Consider the following 20,095-nt stretch of genomic DNA (forward strand, 5'->3'; position numbering starts at 1 on the left):
TGGTGTGATGGGGAGATGGTGTTCATAATGATGGGGAGATGGTGTGATGTGGAGATGGTGTTCATAATGATGGGGAGATGGTGTTCATAATGATGAGGAGATGGTGTGCATAAGGATGAGGAGATGGTGTTCATAATGATGGGGAGCTGGTGTTCATAATGATGGGGAGATGGTGTTCATAATGATGGGGAGCTGGTGTTCATAATGATGGGGAGATGGTGTTCATAATGATGGGGAGATGGTGTTCATAATGATGGGGAGATGGTGTTCATCATGATGGGGAGATGGTGTGATGGGGAGATGGTGTTCATATTGATGGGGAGATGGTGTTCATCATGATGAGGATGTGGTGTGATGGGGAGATGGTGTTCATAATGATGGGGAGATGGTGTTCATAATGATGAGGAGATGGTGAGCATAATGATGAGGAGATGGTGTTCACAATGATTGGGAGATGGTGTTCATAATGATGGGGAGATGGTGTTCATAATGATGGGGAGATGGTGTGATGGGGAGATGGTGTTCATAATGATGGGAAGATGGTGTTCATAATGATGGGGAGATGGTGTGATGGGGAGATGGTGTTCATAATGATGGGGAGATGGTGTGATGTGGAGATGGTGTTCATAATGATGGGGAGATGGTGTTCATAATGATGGGGAGATGATGTGATGGGGAGGTGGTGTTCATAATGATGAGGAGATGGTGTTCATAATGATGGGGAGATGGTGTTCATAATGATGGGGAGGTGGTGTTCATAATGATGGGGAGATGGTGTTCATAATGATGGGGAGATGGTGTGATGGGGAGATGGTGTTCATAATGATGGGGAGGTGGTGTTCATAATGATGAGGAGATGGTGTGCATAATGATGAGGAGATGGTGTTCATAACGATGGGGAGCTGGTGTTCATAATGATGGGGAGATGGTGTTCATAATGATGGGGAGATGGTGTTCATAATGATATGGAGATGGTGTGATGGGGAGATGGTGTTCATAATGATGGGGAGATGGTGTTCATAATGATGAGGAGATGGTGTGCATGATGATGGGGAGGTGGTGTTCATAATGATGGGGAGCTGGTGTTCATAATGATGGGGATATTGTGTGCATAATGGTGGAGAGATGGTGTTCATAATGATGGGGAGACGGTGTGCATAATGATGGGGAGATGGTCTTCATAATGACGAGGAAATGGTGTGCATAATGATGGGGAGGTTGTGTTCATAATGATGGGGAGATGGTGTTCATAATGATATGGAGATGGTGTGATGGGGAGATGGTGTTCATAATGATGGGGAGATGGTGTTCATAATGATGAGGTGATGGTGTGCATAATGATTCGGGAGGTGGTGTTCATAATGATGGGGAGATGGTGTTCATAATGATATGGAGATTGTGTGATGGGGAGATGGTGTTCATAATGATGGGGGGATGGTGTTCATAATGATGAGGAGATGGTGTGCATGATGATGGGGAGGTGGTGTTCATAATGATGGGGAGCTGGTGTTCATAATGATGGGGATATTGTGTGCATAATGGTGGAGAGATGGTGTTCATAATGATGGGGAGACGGTGTGCATAATGATGGGGAGATGGTGTTCATAATGATGGGGAGATGGTGTTCATAATGATGGGGAGATGGTGTTCATAATGATGGGGATATGGTGTGCATAATGATGGGGAGATGGTGTTCATAATGATGGGGAGATGGTGTTCATAATGATTTGGAGATGGTGTGATGGGGAGATGGTGTTCATAATGATGAGGAGATGGTGTTCATAATGATGAGGAGATGGTGTTCATAATGATGGGGAGCTGGTGTTCATAATGATGGGGAGATGGTGTTCATAATGATGGGGAGATGGTGTTCATAATGATTTGGAGATGGTTTGATGGGGAGATGGTGTTCATAATGATGGGGAGATGGTGTTCATAATGATGGGGAGATGGTGTGCATAATGATGGGGAGATGGTGTTCATAATGATGAGGAGATGGTGTGCATAAGGATGAGGAGATGGTGTTCATAATGATGGGGAGCTGGTGTTCATAATGATGGGGAGATGGTGTTCATAATGATGGGGAGATGGTGTTCATAATGATGGGGAGATGGTGTTCATCATGATGGGGAGATGGTGTGATGGGGAGATGGTGTTCATATTGATGGGGAGATGGTGTTCATCATGATGAGGATGTGGTGTGATGGGGAGATAGAGTTCATAATGATGGGGAGATGGTGTTCATAATGATGAGGAGATGGTGAGCATAATGATGAGGAGATGGTGTTCACAATGATTGGGAGATGGTGTTCATAATGATGGGGAGATGGTGTTCATAATGATGGGGAGATGGTGTGATGGGGAGATGGTGTTCATAATGATGGGAAGATGGTGTTCATAATGATGGGGGGATGGTGTGATGGGGAGATGGTGTTCATAATGATGGGGAGATGGTGTGATGTGGAGATGGTGTTCATAATGATGGGGAGATGGTGTTCATAATGATGGGGAGATGATGTGATGGGGAGGTGGTGTTCATAATGATGAGGAGATGGTGTTCATAATGATGGGGAGATGGTGTTCATAATGATGGGGAGGTGGTGTTCATAATGATGGGGAGATGGTGTTCATAATGATGGGGAGATGGTGTGATGGGGAGATGGTGTTCATAATGATGGGGAGGTGGTGTTCATAATGATGGGGAGATGGTGTTCATAATGATGGGGAAATGGTGTTCATAATGAGGAGGAGCTGGTGTTCATAATGATGAGGAGATGGTGTTCATAATGATGGGGAGCTGGTGTTCATAATGATGGGGAGATGGTGTTCATAATGATGGGGAGATGGTGTTCATAATGATGGGGAGATGGTGTTCATCATGATGGGGAGAAGGTGTGATGGGGAGATGGTGTTCATATTGATGGGGAGATGGTGTTCATCATGATGAGGATGTGGTGTGATGGGGAGATCGTGTTCATAATGATGGGGAGATGGTGTTCATAATGATGAGGAGATGGTGAGCATAATGATGAGGAGATGGTGTTCACAATGATTGGGAGATGGTGTTCATAATGATGGGGAGATGGTGTTCATAATGATGGGGAGATGGTGTGATGGGGAGATGGTGTTCATAATGATGGGAAGATGGTGTTCATAATGATGGGGAGATGGTGTGATGGGGAGATGGTGTTCATATTGATGGGGAGATGGTGTTCATAATGATGGGGGGATGGTGTGATGGGGAGATGGTGTTCATAATGATGGGGAGATGGTGTGATGTGGAGATGGTGTTCATAATGATGGGGAGATGGTGTTCATAATGATGGGGAGATGATGTGATGGGGAGGTGGTGTTCATAATGATGAGGAGATGGTGTTCATAATGATGGGGAGATGGTGTTCATAATGATGGGGAGGTGGTGTTCATAATGATGGGGAGATGGTGTTCATAATGATGGGGAGATGGTGTGATGGGGAGATGGTGTTCATAATGATGGGGAGGTGGTGTTCATAATGATGGGGAGATGGTGTTCATAATGATGGGGAAATGGTGTTCATAATGAGGAGGAGCTGGTGTTCATAATGATGAGGAGATGGTGTTCATAATGATGGGGAGCTGGTGTTCATAATGATGGGGAGATGGTGTTCATAATGATGGGGAGATGGTGTTCATAATGATGGGGAGATGGTGTGATGGGGAGATGGTGTTCATAATGATGGGGAGATGGTGTTCATAATGATGGGGAGATGGTGTTCATAATGATGGGAGGCTGGTGTTCATAATGATGGGGAGATGGTGTTCATAATGATGGGGAGATGGTGTTCATAATGATTTGGAGATGGTGTGATGGGGAGATGGTGTTCATAATGATGAGGAGATGGTGTTCATAATGATGAGGAGATGGTGTGCATAATGGTGAGGAGATGGTGTTCATAATGATTGGGAGCTGGTGTTCATAATGATGGGGAGATGGTGTTCATAATGATGGGGAGATGGTGTTCATAATGATGAGGAGATGGTGTGCATAATGATGAGGAGATGGTGTTCATAATGATGGGGAGCTGGTGTTCATAATGATGGGGAGATGGTGTTCATAATGATGGGGAGATGGTGTTCATAATGATGGGTAGATGGTGTTCATAATGATGGGGAGATGGTGTTCATAATGATGCGGAGATGGTGTTCATAATGATGGGTAGATGGTGTTCATCATGATGGGGAGATGGTGTTCATAATGATGGGGAGATGGTGTGATGTGGAGATGGTGTTCATAATGATGGGGAGATGGTGTTCATAATGATGGGGAGATGATGTGATGGGGAGGTGGTGTTCATAATGATGAGGAGATGGTGTTCATAATGATGGGGAGATGGTGTTCATAATGATGGGGAGGTGGTGTTCATAATGATGGGGAGATGGTGTTCATAATGATGGGGAGATGGTGTGATGGGGAGATGGTGTTCATAATGATGGGGAGGTGGTGTTCATAATGATGGGGAGATGGTGTTCATAATGATGGGGAAATGGTGTTCATAATGAGGAGGAGCTGGTGTTCATAATGATGAGGAGATGGTGTTCATAATGATGGGGAGATGGTGTTCATAATGATGGGGAGATGGTGTGATGGGGAGATGGTGTTCATAATGATGGGGAGATGGTGTTCATAATGATGGGGAGATGGTGTTCATAATGATGGGAGGCTGGTGTTCATAATGATGGGGAGATGGTGTTCATAATGATGGGGAGATGGTGTTCATAATGATTTGGAGATGGTGTGATGGGGAGATGGTGTTCATAATGATGAGGAGATGGTGTTCATAATGATGAGGAGATGGTGTGCATAATGGTGAGGAGATGGTGTTCATAATGATTGGGAGCTGGTGTTCATAATGATGGGGAGATGGTGTTCATAATGATGGGGAGATGGTGTTCATAATGATGAGGAGATGGTGTGCATAATGATGAGGAGATGGTGTTCATAATGATGGGGAGCTGGTGTTCATAATGATGGGGAGATGGTGTTCATAATGATGGGGAGATGGTGTTCATAATGATGCGGAGATGGTGTTCATAATGATGGGGAGATGGTGTTCATCATGATGGGGAGATGGTGTGATGTGGACATGGTGTTCATAATGATGGCGAGATGGTGGTCATAATGATGGGGAGATGGTGTTCATAATAATGGGGAGATGGTGTTCACAATGATGGGGATATGGTGTTCATAATGATGGGGAGATGGTGTGATGGGGAGATGGTGTTCATAATGATGGGGAGATGGTGTGATGGGGAGATGGTGTTCATAATGATGGGGAATTGGTGTGATGGGAAGATGGTGTTCATAATGATGGGGAGATGGTGTTCATAATGATGGGGAGATGGTGTTCATAATGATGGGGAGATGGTGTTCATAATGATGGGGAGGTGGTGTTCATAATGATGGGGAGATGGTGTTCATAATGATGAGGAGATGGTGTGCATAATGGTGAGGAGATGGTGTTCATAATGATTGGGAGCTGGTGTTCATAATGATGGGGAGATGGTGTTCATAATGATGAGGAGATGGTGTTCATAATGATGGGGAGATGGTGTGATGGGGAGATATTGTTCATAATGATGGGGAGATGGTGTTCATAATGATATGGAGATGGTGTGATGGGGAGATGGTGTTCATAATGATGGGGAGATGGTGTTCATAATGATGAGGAGATGGTGTTCATAATGATGGGGAGATGGTGTTCATAATGATATGGAGATGGTGTGATGGGGAGCTGGTGTTCATAATGATATGGAGATGGTGTTCATAATGATGGGGAGATGGTGTTCATAATGATGGGGAGATGGTGTTCATAATGATGGGGAGATGGTGTTCATAATGATATGGAGATGGTGTGATGGGGAGATGGTGTTCATAATGATATGGAGATGGTGTGATGGGGAGATGGTGTTCATAATGATGGGGAGATGGTGTTCATAATGATGAGGAGATGGTGTGCATAATGATCAGGAGATGGTTTTCATAATGATGGGGAGCTGGTGTTCATAATGATGGGGAGATGGTGTTCATAATGATGGGGAGATAGTGTTCATAATGATGCGGAGATGGTGTTCATAATGATGGGGACATGGTGTTCATCATGATGGGGAGATGGTGGTCATAATGATGGGGAGATGGTGTTCATAATAATGGGGAGATGGTGTTCACAATGATGGGGATATGGTGTTCATAATGATGGGGAGATGGTGTGATGGGGAGATGGTGTTCATAATGATGGGGAGATGGTGTGATGGGGAGATGGTGTTCATAATGATGGGGAATTGGTGTGATGGGAAGATGGTGTTCATAATGATGGGGAGATGGTGTTCATAATGATGGGGAGATGGTGTTCATAATAATGGGGAGATGGTGTTCACAATGATGTGGATATGGTGTTCATAATGATGGGGAGATGGTGTGATGGCGAGATGGTGTTCATAATGATGGGGAGATGGTGTGATGGGGAGATGGTGTTCATGATGATGGGGAGATGGTGTGATGGGGAGATGGTGTTCATAATGATGGGGAGATGGTGTGATGGGGAGATGGTGTTCATAATGATGGGGAGATGGTGTGATGGGGAGATGGTGTTCATAATGATGGGGAGATGGTGTGATGGGGATATGGTGTTCATAATGATGGGGAGATGGTGTTCATAATGATGGGGAGGTGGTGTTCATAATGATGGGGAGATGGTGTTCATAATGATGAGGAGATGGTGTGCATAATGGTGAGGAGATGGTGTTCATAATGATTGGGAGCTGGTGTTCATAATGATGGGGAGATGGTGTTCATAATGATGGGGAGATGGTGTTCATAATGATGAGGAGATGGTGTGCATAATGATAAGGAGATGGTTTTCATAATGATGGGGAGCTGGTGTTCATAATGGTGGGGAGATGGTGTTCATAATGATGGGGAGATGGTGTTCATAATGATGCGGAGATGGTGTTCATAATGATGGGGAGGTGGTGTTCATAATGATGGGGAGATGGTGTTCATAATGATGAGGAGATGGTGTGCATAATGGTGAGGAGATGGTGTTCATAATGATTGGGAGCTGGTGTTCATAATGATGGGGAGATGGTGTTCATAATGATGAGGAGATGGTGTTCATAATGATGGGGAGATGGTGTGATGGGGAGATATTGTTCATAATGATGGGGAGATGGTGTTCATAATGATATGGAGATGGTGTGATGGGGAGATGGTGTTCATAATGATATGGAGATGGTGTGATGGGGAGATGGTGTTCATAATGATATGGAGATGGTGTTCATAATGATGGGGAGATGGTGTTCATAATGATGGGGAGATGGTGTTCATAATGATGGGGAGATGGTGTTCATAATGATATGGAGATGGTGTGATGGGGAGATGGTGTTCATAATGATATGGAGATGGTGTTCATAATGATGGGGAGATGGTGTTCATAATGATGGGGAGATGGTGTTCATAATGATATGGAGATGGTGTGATGGGGAGATGGTGTTCATAATGATATGGAGATGGTGTGATGGGGAGATGGTGTTCATAATGATGGGGAGATGGTGTTCATAATGATGAGGAGATGGTGTGCATAATGATCAGGAGATGGTTTTCATAATGATGGGGAGCTGGTGTTCATAATGATGGGGAGATGGTGTTCATAATGATGGGGAGATAGTGTTCATAATGATGCGGAGATGGTGTTCATAATGATGGGGACATGGTGTTCATCATGATGGGGAGATGGTGTTCATAATGATGGGGAGATGGTGTTCATAATAATGGGGAGATGGTGTTCACAATGATGGGGATATGGTGTTCATAATGATGGGGAGATGGTGTGATGGGGAGATGGTGTTCATAATGATGGGGAGATGGTGTGATGGGGAGATGGTGTTCATAATGATGGGGAATTGGTGTGATGGGAAGATGGTGTTCATAATGATGGGGAGATGGTGTTCATAATGATGGGGAGATGGTGTTCATAATAATGGGGAGATGGTGTTCACAATGATGTGGATATGGTGTTCATAATGAATAGGAGATGGTGTGATGGCGAGATGGTGTTCATAATGATGGGGAGATGGTGTGATGGGGAGATGGTGTTCATGATGATGGGGAGATGGTGTGATGGGGAGATGGTGTTCATAATGATGGGGAGATGGTGTGATGGGGAGATGGTGTTCATAATGATGGGGAGATGGTGTGATGGGGAGATGGTGTTCATAATGATGGGGAGATGGTGTGATGGGGATATGGTGTTCATAATGATGGGGAGATGGTGTTCATAATGATGGGGAGGTGGTGTTCATAATGATGGGGAGATGGTGTTCATAATGATGAGGAGATGGTGTGCATAATGGTGAGGAGATGGTGTTCATAATGATTGGGAGCTGGTGTTCATAATGATGGGGAGATGGTGTTCATAATGATGGGGAGATGGTGTTCATAATGATGAGGAGATGGTGTGCATAATGATAAGGATATGGTTTTCATAATGATGGGGAGCTGGTGTTCATAATGGTGGGGAGATGGTGTTCATAATGATGGGGAGATGGTGTGATGGGGAGATGGTGTTCATAATGATGGGGAGATGGTGTGATGCGGAGATGGTGTTCATAATGATGGGGAGATGGTGTTCATCATGATGGGGAGATGGTGTGATGGGGAGATGGTGTTCATAATGATGGCGAGATGGTGGTCATAATGATGGGGAGATGGTGTTCATAATAATGGGGAGATGGTGTTCACAATGATGGGGATATGGTGTTCATAATGATGGGGAGATGGTGTGATGGGGAGATGGTGTTCATAATGATGGGGAGATGGTGTGATGGGGAGATGGTGTTCATAATGATGGGGAATTGGTGTGATGGGAAGATGGTGTTCATAATGATGGGGAGATGGTGTTCATAATGATGGGGAGATGGTGTTCATAATAATGGGGAGATGGTGTTCACAATGATGTGGATATGGTGTTCATAATGATGGGGAGATGGTGTGATGGCGAGATGGTGTTCATAATGATGGGGAGATGGTGTGATGGGGAGATGGTGTTCATGATGATGGGGAGATGGTGTGATGGGGAGATGGTGTTCATAATGATGGGGAGATGGTGTGATGGGGAGATGGTGTTCATAATGATGGGGAGATGGTGTGATGGGGAGATGGTGTTCATAATGATGGGGAGATGGTGTGATGGGGATATGGTGTTCATAATGATGGGGAGATGGTGTTCATAATGATGGGGAGGTGGTGTTCATAATGATGGGGAGATGGTGTTCATAATAATGGGGAGATGGTGTTCACAATGATGGGGATATGGTGTTCATAATGATGGGGAGATGGTGTGATGGGGATATGGTGTTCATAATGATGGGGAGATGGTGTTCATAATGATGGGGAGATGGTGTTCATAATAATGGGAAGATGGTGTTCACAATGATGGGGATATGGTGTTCATAATGATGGGGTGATGGTGTGATGGGGAGATGGTGTTCGGAATGATGATTGCCAGGATCATTGGTTAGTAGACCGGCGACGTCGAGAGCCGGATCATGGAAGCGGAAGTAGCCACCCACGTAGTGTGCTTCTTTCGACTAGGGTCTATAGGGGGAAGTTTGCCATATGGGTCGCAGACTATCAAACCCTATGACCATGAAAACTCTACCAGATAACTACAGGTCCCAACTAGAAGACAGAGCTTTTCATTGTCAGATTAAATCAAATCTGGATTTAAAGCATGTTCCTCTGAAATGGTACCGCAGTACTGTAGTAATGCTCAGCCTTCTATATCCACAGTGCTGTAGTAATGCTCAGCCTTCTATATCCACAGTACTGTAGTAATGCTCAGCCTTCTATATCCACAGTGCTGTAGTAGTGCTCAGCCTTCTATATCCACAGTACTGTAGTAATGCTCAGCCTTCTATATCCACAGTACTGTAGTAATGCTCCGCCTTCTATATCCACAGTACTGTAGTAATGCTCAGCCTTCTATATCCACAGTACTGTAGTAATGCTCAGCCTTCTATATCCGCAGTGCTGTAGTAATGCTCAGCCTTCTATATCCACAGTGCTGTAGTAATGCTCAGCCTTCTATATCCACAGTACTGTAGTAGTGCTCAGCCTTCTATATCCACAGTACTGTAGTAATGCTCAGCCTTCTATATCCACAGTGCTGTAGTAATGCTCAGCCTTCTATATCCACAGTACTGTAGTAATGCTCAGCCTTCTATATCCACAGTGCTGTAGTAGTGCTCAGCCTTCTATATCCACAGTACTGTAGTAATGCTCAGCCTTCTATATCCACAGTACTGTAGTAATGCTCCGCCTTCTATATCCACAGTACTGTAGTAATGCTCAGCCTTCTATATCCACAGTGCTGTAGTAGTGCTCAGCCTTCTATATCCACAGTACTGTAGTAATGCTCAGCCTTCTATATCCACAGTGCTGTAGTAATGCTCAGCCTTCTATATCCACAGTACTGTAGTAATGCTCAGCCTTCTATATCCACAGTGCTGTAGTAGTGCTCAGCCTTCTATATCCACAGTACTGTAGTAATGCTCAGCCTTCTATATCCACAGTACTGTAGTAATGCTCAGCCTTCTATATCCACAGTGCTGTAGTAGTGCTCAGCCTTCTATATCCACAGTACTGTAGTAATGCTCAGCCTTCTATATCCACAGTACTGTAGTAATGCTCAGCCTTCTATATCCACAGTACTGTAGTATGGCTCAGGGCCATCTGAATGTCTTCTATGATACATTCCAAATGACACATTCCTTCTTCCCTATATAGTGTGACCAGAGCCAAAAAGTAGTGCACTACATGTGCAATAGGGTGCAATTTGGGACTGAACACTATTTCTCTGAGCCCTTATTATCGTGATTGCAGGGTGATTAGACCAGCGGCACTGGAGCCACAATACAGACGGCGTATTAACAGGGGAGAGAATCAACCTCATTATGGACCTCGTTATTAACCAGAAATGGGGAATATAGTGTATTGGACTTTGCAGTTAACACACCTATACAGTATTATATTTCATTAAGGTCACCCTCACTGTCAGGACCACTCAAGTTAATTACTTGATTATTTTCCTTAAACTTTAAAATGAACGCTACCCATTATTTAATGTGGCTGGTGTTGGGGGGCATTTATTTTGGGGGGAGGCATTCCTCTAAGGACCTCTCCACTTCCGACATAACTGATTAAGAGTAGAGTCTGGGTCTAGACCTCTTAACTAACTTAATTTACCCCCAGACACCCAGGCATTTCCTGAAAGCCTTCATTAGACATGGCCTGCTTTAGTTTGAGGTGTTTAAAGTCCATTTCGGTGGCCTGGGGGAACAAGGACAGAGTAGAGAAGTCAGAATGCCCTCTAAAAGACAACTACTGCTGCTATAGGACCAATATCCAGCCGTCCCTTATGTTCTGATCCCAGCCTTCTATACCTGATCCATCCATTCTTCATGTCTTGATCCCAGCCTTCTATATCTGATCCATCCATTCTTCATGTCTTGATCCCAGCCTTCTATATCTGATCCATCCATTCTTCATGTCTTGATCCAAGCCTTCTATACCTGATCCATCCATTCTTCATGTCTTGATCCAAGCCTTCTATACCTGATCCATCCATTCTTCATGTCATGATCCCAGCCTTCTATACCTGATCCATCCATTCTTCATGTCTGATCCCAGCCTTCTATACCTGATCCATCCATTCTTCATGTCGTGATCCCAGCCTTCTATATCTGATCCATCCATTCTTCATGTCTTGATCCCAGCCTTCTATATCTGATCCATCCATTCTTCATGTCTTGATCCCAGCCTTCTATACCTGATCCAACCATTATTTATGTCTTGATCCCAGCCTTCTATATCTGATCCAACCATTATTTATGTCTTGATCCCAGCCTTCTATATCTGATCCAACCATTATTTATGTCTTGATCCAAGCCTTCTATATCTGATCCAACCATTATTTATGTCTTGATCCAAGCCTTCTATATCTGATCCAACCATTATTTATGTCTTGATCCAAGCCTTCTATATCTGATCCAACCATTCCTTATGTATTGATCCCTGCCTTCTCAAACAGCATTCACTACTTCAGACATAGTGCTTCACTCCAGTCTCTTGTGTTCTGTTGGGTTCGAGATAAGACAGGATGAGACCGGGTTTAGTTGGCCTGGTTTGGCTTAGCTGTGTTCTGTTATGGTGCTGGAGCCAAAGTCTACCTCTGTTAGCTTTTTTGCTAACTAACTGTCCTCTTTGAACCTTTTTTCAATGCCCTTCGGGTCAAATTACGAGATTATATACACGTACACATATTAGACATACCTTAAACTAATTTGTACAGTTTGTGGAAGTTGATTCACACAGTTCAATTGATAAGTAAATAGCCTAACAGTGTCATGTTATTTTCTCTTTCAGCTCCAATGTGTGGTGGTCAGCTGAGAGGCCCTAACGGTATCATCGCGTCACCAAACTACCCTGTCCAGTATGACAACAATGCTAACTGCACCTGGTTCATCACCGCTACAGACACCACCAAGGTATGGTCTCACATTGCTAATGCTATATGCTAATGCTGAAAATGGTGTGTTAATGTTGCTATGCTATATGCTAATCCAGTAACTATGTACAGAACTGACATGCTAAATGCTAATATTGACTATTTGCTTTGCTTTGTTAATATTTACAACCGTCTGACATTATGACATGCTAATATGGAAATTATACTGAAAATGGAGTACTTAAAGTTAGTGATGCTATGCTACGCTAATATGTACTACTGTTTATGCACTACTTGTTTTCTTCTCTGATGGTAAGCTAAATGTTAATTGTGCTACTGCTAGAAAAGCAAATCAACATTTTATTGGTCACACACACAAATGTATTTATTGGTCACATACACATGGTTGGCAGATGTTAATGCGAGTGTAGTGAAATGCTTGTGCTTCTAGTTCTGACCGTGCAGTAATATCTAACAAGTAATCTAACAATTTCACAACAACTACCTTGTGTGTATAAGAATATGTGCATATAAATATATGGATGAGCGATGGCCGAACTGCATAGGCAAGATGCAGTAGATGGTATAGAGTACAGTAGGGTATGTAAACATTATATAAAGTGGCATTGTTTAAAGTGACTTGTGGTACATTTATTAGATCAAACTTTTAATTATTAAAGTGGCTAGAGATTGAGTCAGTATGTTGGCAGCAGCCACTCACTCAATGTTAGTGAGGGCTGTTTAACAGTCTGATGGCCTTGAGATAGAAGCTGTTTTCCAGTCTCTCGGTCCCAGCTTTGATGCACCTGTACTGACCTCGCCTTCTGGATGATAGCAGGGTGAACAGGAAGTGGCTCGGGTGGTTGTTGTCCTCAATGATCTTTTTGGCATTCCTGTGACATCGGGTGGTGTAGGTGTTCTGGAGGGCAGGTAGTTTGCCCCCGGTGATGTGTTGTGCAGACCTCACTACCCTCTGGAGAGCCTTGCGGTTGTGGGCAGACCAGTTGCAGTACCAGGCAACAGTCCGACAGGATGCTCTCGATTGTGCATCTGTAAAAGTTTGTAAGTGTTTATGGTGATAAGACGCATTTCTTCAGCCAAACTGAAGAGTCTGTGTGGTGGACCATTTCAGTTTGTCCGTGATGTGTTCGCCGAGGAACTTAAAAACTTTCCATCTTCTGTCCCGTCAATGTGGATAGGGAGGCGCTCCCTCTGCTGTTTCCTGAAGTCCACGATAATTTCCTTCGTTTTGTTGACTTTGAGTGTGAGGTGATGTTGCTGACACCACACTCCAAGGGCCCTCACTTCCTCCCTGTAGGCCATCTCATCGTTGTTGGTAATCAAGCCTACCAATGTTGTGTCGTCTGCAAACTTGATGATTGAGTTGGAGGCGTGCATGGCCATGCAGTCATGGGTGAACAGGGAGTACAGGAGAGGGCTGAGAACTCACCCTTGTGGGGCCCCGGTGTTGACGGTCAGCAGGGTGGAGATGTTGTTTCCTACCCTCACCACCTGTAATGTGTTTCCAAACCATCATTTTAGGTGTATATTCTTTGCCCAAACTCTGTCAGATCAGATCCACCTTTCATTTAAGTTGCTGTGTTACACACAAAGAGAGCTAGCACTGTGGCTATAGAGCTTCTTTTGTGGACTAGTCAGATACAATATCCTGCATAGGAGTTGGTACAATGTCCTGCAAAGGAGTTGGTACAATGTCCTGCAAATCAGTTGGTACAATGTCCTGCAAAGGAGTTGGTACAATGTCCTGCAAATCAGTTGGTACAATGCCCATCAAAGGATTTGGTACAATGTCCTGCAAAGGAGGTGGTACAATGTCCTGCAAAGGAGTTGGTACAATGTCCTGCAAAGGAGTTGGTACAATGTCCTGCAAAGGAGTTGGTACAATGTCCTGCAAAGGAGTTGGTACAATGTCCTGCAAAGGAGTTGGTACAATGTCCTGCAAAGGAGTTGGTACAATGTCCTGCAAAGGAGTTGGGAAATTACAGCTAGAGATGGGTAGATGTTACGAATCCCTTTTGGCCCGACAGTCTAGAGGAGATGGTAACGAGACCCGTAACATAAATCATGCAAATTACAATAGTGACAAAGTAAAAGTGAGAACGAAATAACCACAGAGGGTGAAACAGAGAGATCTACAGACATAGTAGGAGAGGGTGAAACAGAGAGATCTACAGACATAGTAGGAGAGGGTGAAACAGAGAGATCTACAGACATATGGCATTTACAGAGAGATTGATCTCTAGAGCAAACAACTGACAGGGTTTTTAAACCAAGGGAAAGGAATTGATGATTGATTGGTGACTGATTGGGGATGATTTTCACCTGTGAGGGGAGAAGGAGAGAAAAGAACACAGGATACATACACATACACCCACAGGATACCTGTATCCGTAACAATAGATGTAAAGTCATCAGAGAGAGAAAGAGAGAGATAGTGGAATGACCTGTGGAGAAGGAGAGGAAGAAGACAGCACAGAGATGGAGAGGTATAGACATCAATACGTGGATATGATAAGAGGCAGAGATGACTTCAGATGTTCAAAGGCCACAGTGCTAACACACGTCCTTCTCTGAGCTCAAACAGATCTGTCCCCTTATGAGGGACAGAGTAGGGAGGAGAGAGGAGTGAGGAGTGGGAGACACACGTAAAGTGAAATTAAGTGCACACGTGCATCACACACACAGGCGCGTGTCTTTGGCAATTTTTAGGGCCTTCTTCTGTCACTGCCTGGTATAGAGGTCCTGGATGGCAGGAAGCTTTGCCCCAGTGATGTACTGGGCTGTACACACTACCTTCTGTAGTGCCTCCCTTTGAGGCCGAGCAATTGCCATACCAGGTGGTGATGCAACCAGTTAGGATGCTCTCAATGGCGCAGCTGTCAAACTTTTTGTGGATCTGAGGACCCAGATATTTTGAGTTGTTGGGCATTGTTGTGCCCTCTTCACGACTGTCTTGGTGTGTTTGGACCATGATAGTTTGTTTGTGATGTGGACACCAAAAAACTTGAAGCCCTCAATCTGCTCAACTACAGCCTCATCAATGAGAATGAGGGCCTGCTTTTGCTGTAGTCCACAAACATCTCCTTTGTCTTGATCATGTTGAGGGAGAGGTTGTTGTCCTGGCACCACACGGCCAGGTCTCTGACCTCCTCCCTATAGGCTGCCTCAACGTTGTAGGACAGGTTGTTGTCCTGGCACCACACGGCCAGGTCTCTGACCTCCTCCCTATAGGCTGTCTCATCGTTGTCGGTGATCAGATGTGTTGTTGCCTACCCTTACCACCTGGGGGCGGCCCGTAAGCAAGTCCAGGATCCAGTTGCAGACGGAGGTGTTTTGTCCCAGGGTCCTTAGCTTAGTGATGAGCTTTGAGGTCACTATGGAGTTGAACGCTAAGCTGTAATCAGTGAACAGTATTATCACGTAGATGTTCCTTTTGTCCAGGTGGGAAAGGGCAAAGTGGAGTGCAATAGAGATTGCATCATCTGTGGATCTTTTCGGGTGGTATGACATTTTGTGTGGGTCTAGAGATTCTGGGATAATGGTGTGTATGTGAGCCATTTCCAGCCTTGCAAAGCACTTCGTGGCTACAGACGTGAGCGGCTTTGTGAATGTTTATCTTTTTAGAGGTTTTGCTCACATCGGCTATGGCGAGCGTGATCACACAGTCACCCAGAACAGCTGGTGCTCTCATGCATTCTTCAGTGTTTGGTTGCCTCAAAGCGTGCATAGAAGTCATTTAGCTCATCTGGTAGGTTTGTGTCACAGGGCAGCTCGTGGCTGGGTTTCCCTTTGTAGTCCGTAATAGTTTGCAAGTTGTAGTTTTCAAGCCCTGGCACATTCGACAAGTGTTGATGCCGGTGTAGTCCGATTCAACTTTAGTCCTGTATTTATGCGTTTCCTGTTTGATGGTTCGTCTGAGGTCATAGCGGGATTTCTTATAAGCGTCTGGGTTAGAGTCCCACTCCTTGAAAGCAGCAGCCTTTTGTTCAGTGCGTGTTCACTGTAATCCACGGCTTCTGGTTGGGGTATGTACGTACAGTCACTGTGGAGACAGTGTCATCAATTCACTTCTTGATGAAGCAATTGATTGATGTGTTGTACTCCTCATTGCCATCGGATTGAGTCACGAAACATATTCCAGTCTGTGCTAGCAAAACAGTCTCGTAGTTTAGCATTTGCGTCATCTGACCCCTTCTATATTAAGCTAGTCACTTGTACTTCCAGCTTTAGTTTTTTGTTTGTAAGCAGGAATCAGGAGGATAGAGTTATGGTCAGATTTGCCAAATGGAGGGTGAGGGAGAGCTTTGTATGCATCTCTGTGTGTGGAGTAAAGGTGGTCTAGAGTTGTAATCCCCTCTGGTTGATCATGTGACATGCTGGTAGAAATTCGGTGAAAAATGGATTCAAGTTTCCCATCACCCAACTCTCCGGCCACTAGGAGCGCCGCCTCTGGATGAGCATGTTCATGTTTGCTAATGTCCCTGTACAGATCATTGACTGCGGTCTGTAGTGTGGTCTATAGCTTATCATGAGATACTCTACCTCAGGCGAGCAAAACCTCGAGACTTCCTTAATATTAGATTTGGTGCACCAGCTGTTATTGACAAATAGACACAGACCACCAGCCCTTTGTCTTACCGGAGGCAGCTGTTCTATCTACCGATGGAACTAAATCAGCTGTATGACATTCATTCAACCAAGACTCTGTGAAAAAATAAGATATTACAGTTTTTAATGTTTGTAGAATCGTCTTGATCGGAGTTCAATCAATTTATTCTCCAGTTTATTGCATGTTGGCCAATAGGACGAATGGTAGAGGCACGTTGGCCAATAGGACGAATGGTAGAGGCACGTTGGCCAATAGGACGAATGGTAGAGGGCGGGTTACCCACTCGCTGACCAATTCTCATCAGGCACCCTGACCTGCGTCCCCTGTCTCGGCGTCTCCTCTTCATGCGAATGACGGGGATTTGGGCCTGCTCAGGTATCTGGAGTAAATCCTTTGTATTGGCGTCTCTATCTGGAGTAAATCAATCGATGTCCTGAAGCTCTTTTTAAAGAGAGGGTGGAAGAAACATTCTTTAAAAAATCAGTTCCAAACAGTTAGGGGCCAAACAGCAGCCTCCTCCTCCGGGACATTCGTGAAAATCATGCACTAAATGTTAACATCTTGTTGATAATTTTGTTGCAACAATACTGGTCAAATTAAGATCCTACACATGTATGTATTTTTGTAGGATGAAACTGCATTTTATCTGGTGATCTGACCCACAACAGCACCCTCCCCCCCCCCCCCCCCCCCCCCACTCCCTCCCTCCCCCCCTCCCCCCCCCCACTCCCTCCCCCCCTCCCTCCCTCCCTCCCTCCCTCCCTAGTCCTGGCAATTTACATCAGTGAGTGGGTTTACCATGAGACAGAATGCAATTTGCATTTTTATCAGCTTTTTCATTAGGCCTCAGGCTCTCCCAGTAAACATAAAAAATCTGCCGGCAGTGTGGGGAAGTGTGGGGCAGTGTGGGGAAGTGTGGGGCAGTGTGGGGAAGTGTGGGGCAGTGTGGGGAAGTGTGGGGAAGTGTGGGGCAGTGTGGGGAAGTGTGGGAAAGTGTGGGGCAGTGTGGGGAAGTATGGGGCAGTGTGGGGCAGTGTGGGGAAGTGTGGGGAAGTGTGGGGCAGTGTGGGGCAGTGTGGGGAAGTGTGGGGCAGTATGGGGAAGTGTGGGGCAGTGTGGGGCAGTGTGGGGAAGTGTGGGGAAGTGTGGGGCAGTGTGGGGCAGTGTGGGGCAGTGTGGGGAAGTGTGGGGAGGTGTGGGGCAGTGTGGGGCAGTGTGGGGAAGTGTTGGGAAGTGTGGGGCAGTGTGGGGAAGTGTGGGGCAGTGTGGGGCAGTGTGGGGAGGTGAGGGGCGGTGTGGGGCGATGTGGGGCGGTGTGGGGAAGTGTGGGGAAGTGTGGGGCAGTGTGGGGAAGTGTGGGGCAGTGTGGGGCAGTGTGGGGAAGTGTGGGGCAGTGTGGGGCAGTGTGGGGAAGTGTGGGGCAGCTCATTTGAATTGGAAGACTACACAGCCCCTTTTCCCTGTTGATTTGGTTTGTTTTTTTTCCCTTCACAAATGTTTTTTCCTTCTTCATCCTTATTTACTGATTTTATGTTAAAATGTATTATTTATTATTAGCATTTAGCATTTAGATTATTGAACTCGTCCCTGAATTTCTCGTGAGCCAATGAGCTCAGTTGAGTAGATCTACATCCTGGGTAGAAAAGTGAATGCATAAATCCATCCTTACATGTACTCAGTCTTGTGATGGATATATTCAACTTGTGATGCTGCTCTTCACTTCACTGGAAGTTACTGGAAATGGCCCACAATGGGATTTCGTGATTTAGGGTTGGCTGTTTCTTAAATCACAACATTTTCTCTGCCAAGACCACTACTTTTGAGTTATGTTGGATCTAGTAGTGCACTACAAAAGGAATAGTGTTCCACTTGGGATACAGCCTCTGAGTTGCTGAATTAGACAGATGTGTTCTATCTCGTTAGGTGACATCATCAGGTTAGACTCACTATTCACTGCCTTGATTGGTTGAGGGACGAGCGTTTCATAGGAGTGACACCACTTGTCGGATTAGAGGATGGAGGGATAGAGGGGTGGGTGGATAGAGGGATAGAGGATGGAGGATAGAGGGATAGAGGATAGAGGGATAGAGGGATAGAGGAATAGAGTGTGGAGGAATGGAGGGTGGTGGGATAGAGGATGGAGGAATAGAGTGTGGAGGAATAGAGGGTGGAGGAATAGAGGGTGGAGGGATAGAGGATGGAGGATAGAGGGATAGAGGAATAGAGGATGGAGGGATTGAGGGATGAGGAATAGAGTGTGATGGAATAGAGGGTGGAGGAATAGAGGATGGAGGGATAGAAAGATGGGTGGATGGAGGATAGAGGGATAGAGGATGGAGGATAGAGGAATAGAGGATGGAGGGATAGAGGGGTGGGTGGATAGAGGGATAGAGGATGGAGGATAGAGGAATATAGGATGGAGGGATTGAGGGATTGAGGATAGAGGATTAGAGGATGAAGGATAGAGGATGGATGATAGTGGGATAGAGGAATAGAGGATGGAGGGATTGAGGGATAGAGGAACAGAGGATGAAGGAATAGTGTGGAGGAATAGAGGGTGGAGGGATGGAGGATGGAGGGATAGAGGATGGAGGATAGAGGGATAGAGGAACAGAGGATGGAGGAATAGAGTGTGGAGGAATAGAGGGTGGAGGAATAGAGGATGGAGGGATTGAGGGATAGAGGATGGAGGATAGAGGAATATAGGATGGAGGGATTGAGGGATAGAGGATTAGAGGATGGAGGATAGAGGATGGATGATAGTGGGATAGAGGAATAGAGGATGGAGGGATTGAGGGATAGAGGAACAGAGGATGAAGGAATAGTGTGGAGGAATAGAGGGTGGAGGGATAGAGGATGGAGGGATAGAGGATGGAGGATAGAGGGATAGAGGAACAGAGGATGGAGGAATAGAGTGTGGAGG

At 45.2% G+C, this 20,095-nt stretch overlaps 1 protein-coding gene across 1 annotated transcript in view; it reads left to right on the forward strand.

Moving 5' to 3' along the window:
- Nucleotides 1–20,095, forward strand: part of LOC110518582 (CUB and sushi domain-containing protein 2) — a 552,259-nt gene that overhangs the window by 121,766 nt on the left and 410,398 nt on the right. Inside the window, 1 exon segment of the mRNA XM_036953653.2 lies at nt 12,461–12,582. Within this exon segment, the coding sequence (XP_036809548.2) occupies nt 12,461–12,582 (122 nt within the window).

The sequence above is a fragment of the Oncorhynchus mykiss genome, chromosome 18 (assembly GCF_057628025.1).
Source record: "Oncorhynchus mykiss isolate SJ-2025 chromosome 18, ASM5762802v1, whole genome shotgun sequence".
NCBI classification, from domain to species: domain Eukaryota; kingdom Metazoa; phylum Chordata; class Actinopteri; order Salmoniformes; family Salmonidae; genus Oncorhynchus; species Oncorhynchus mykiss.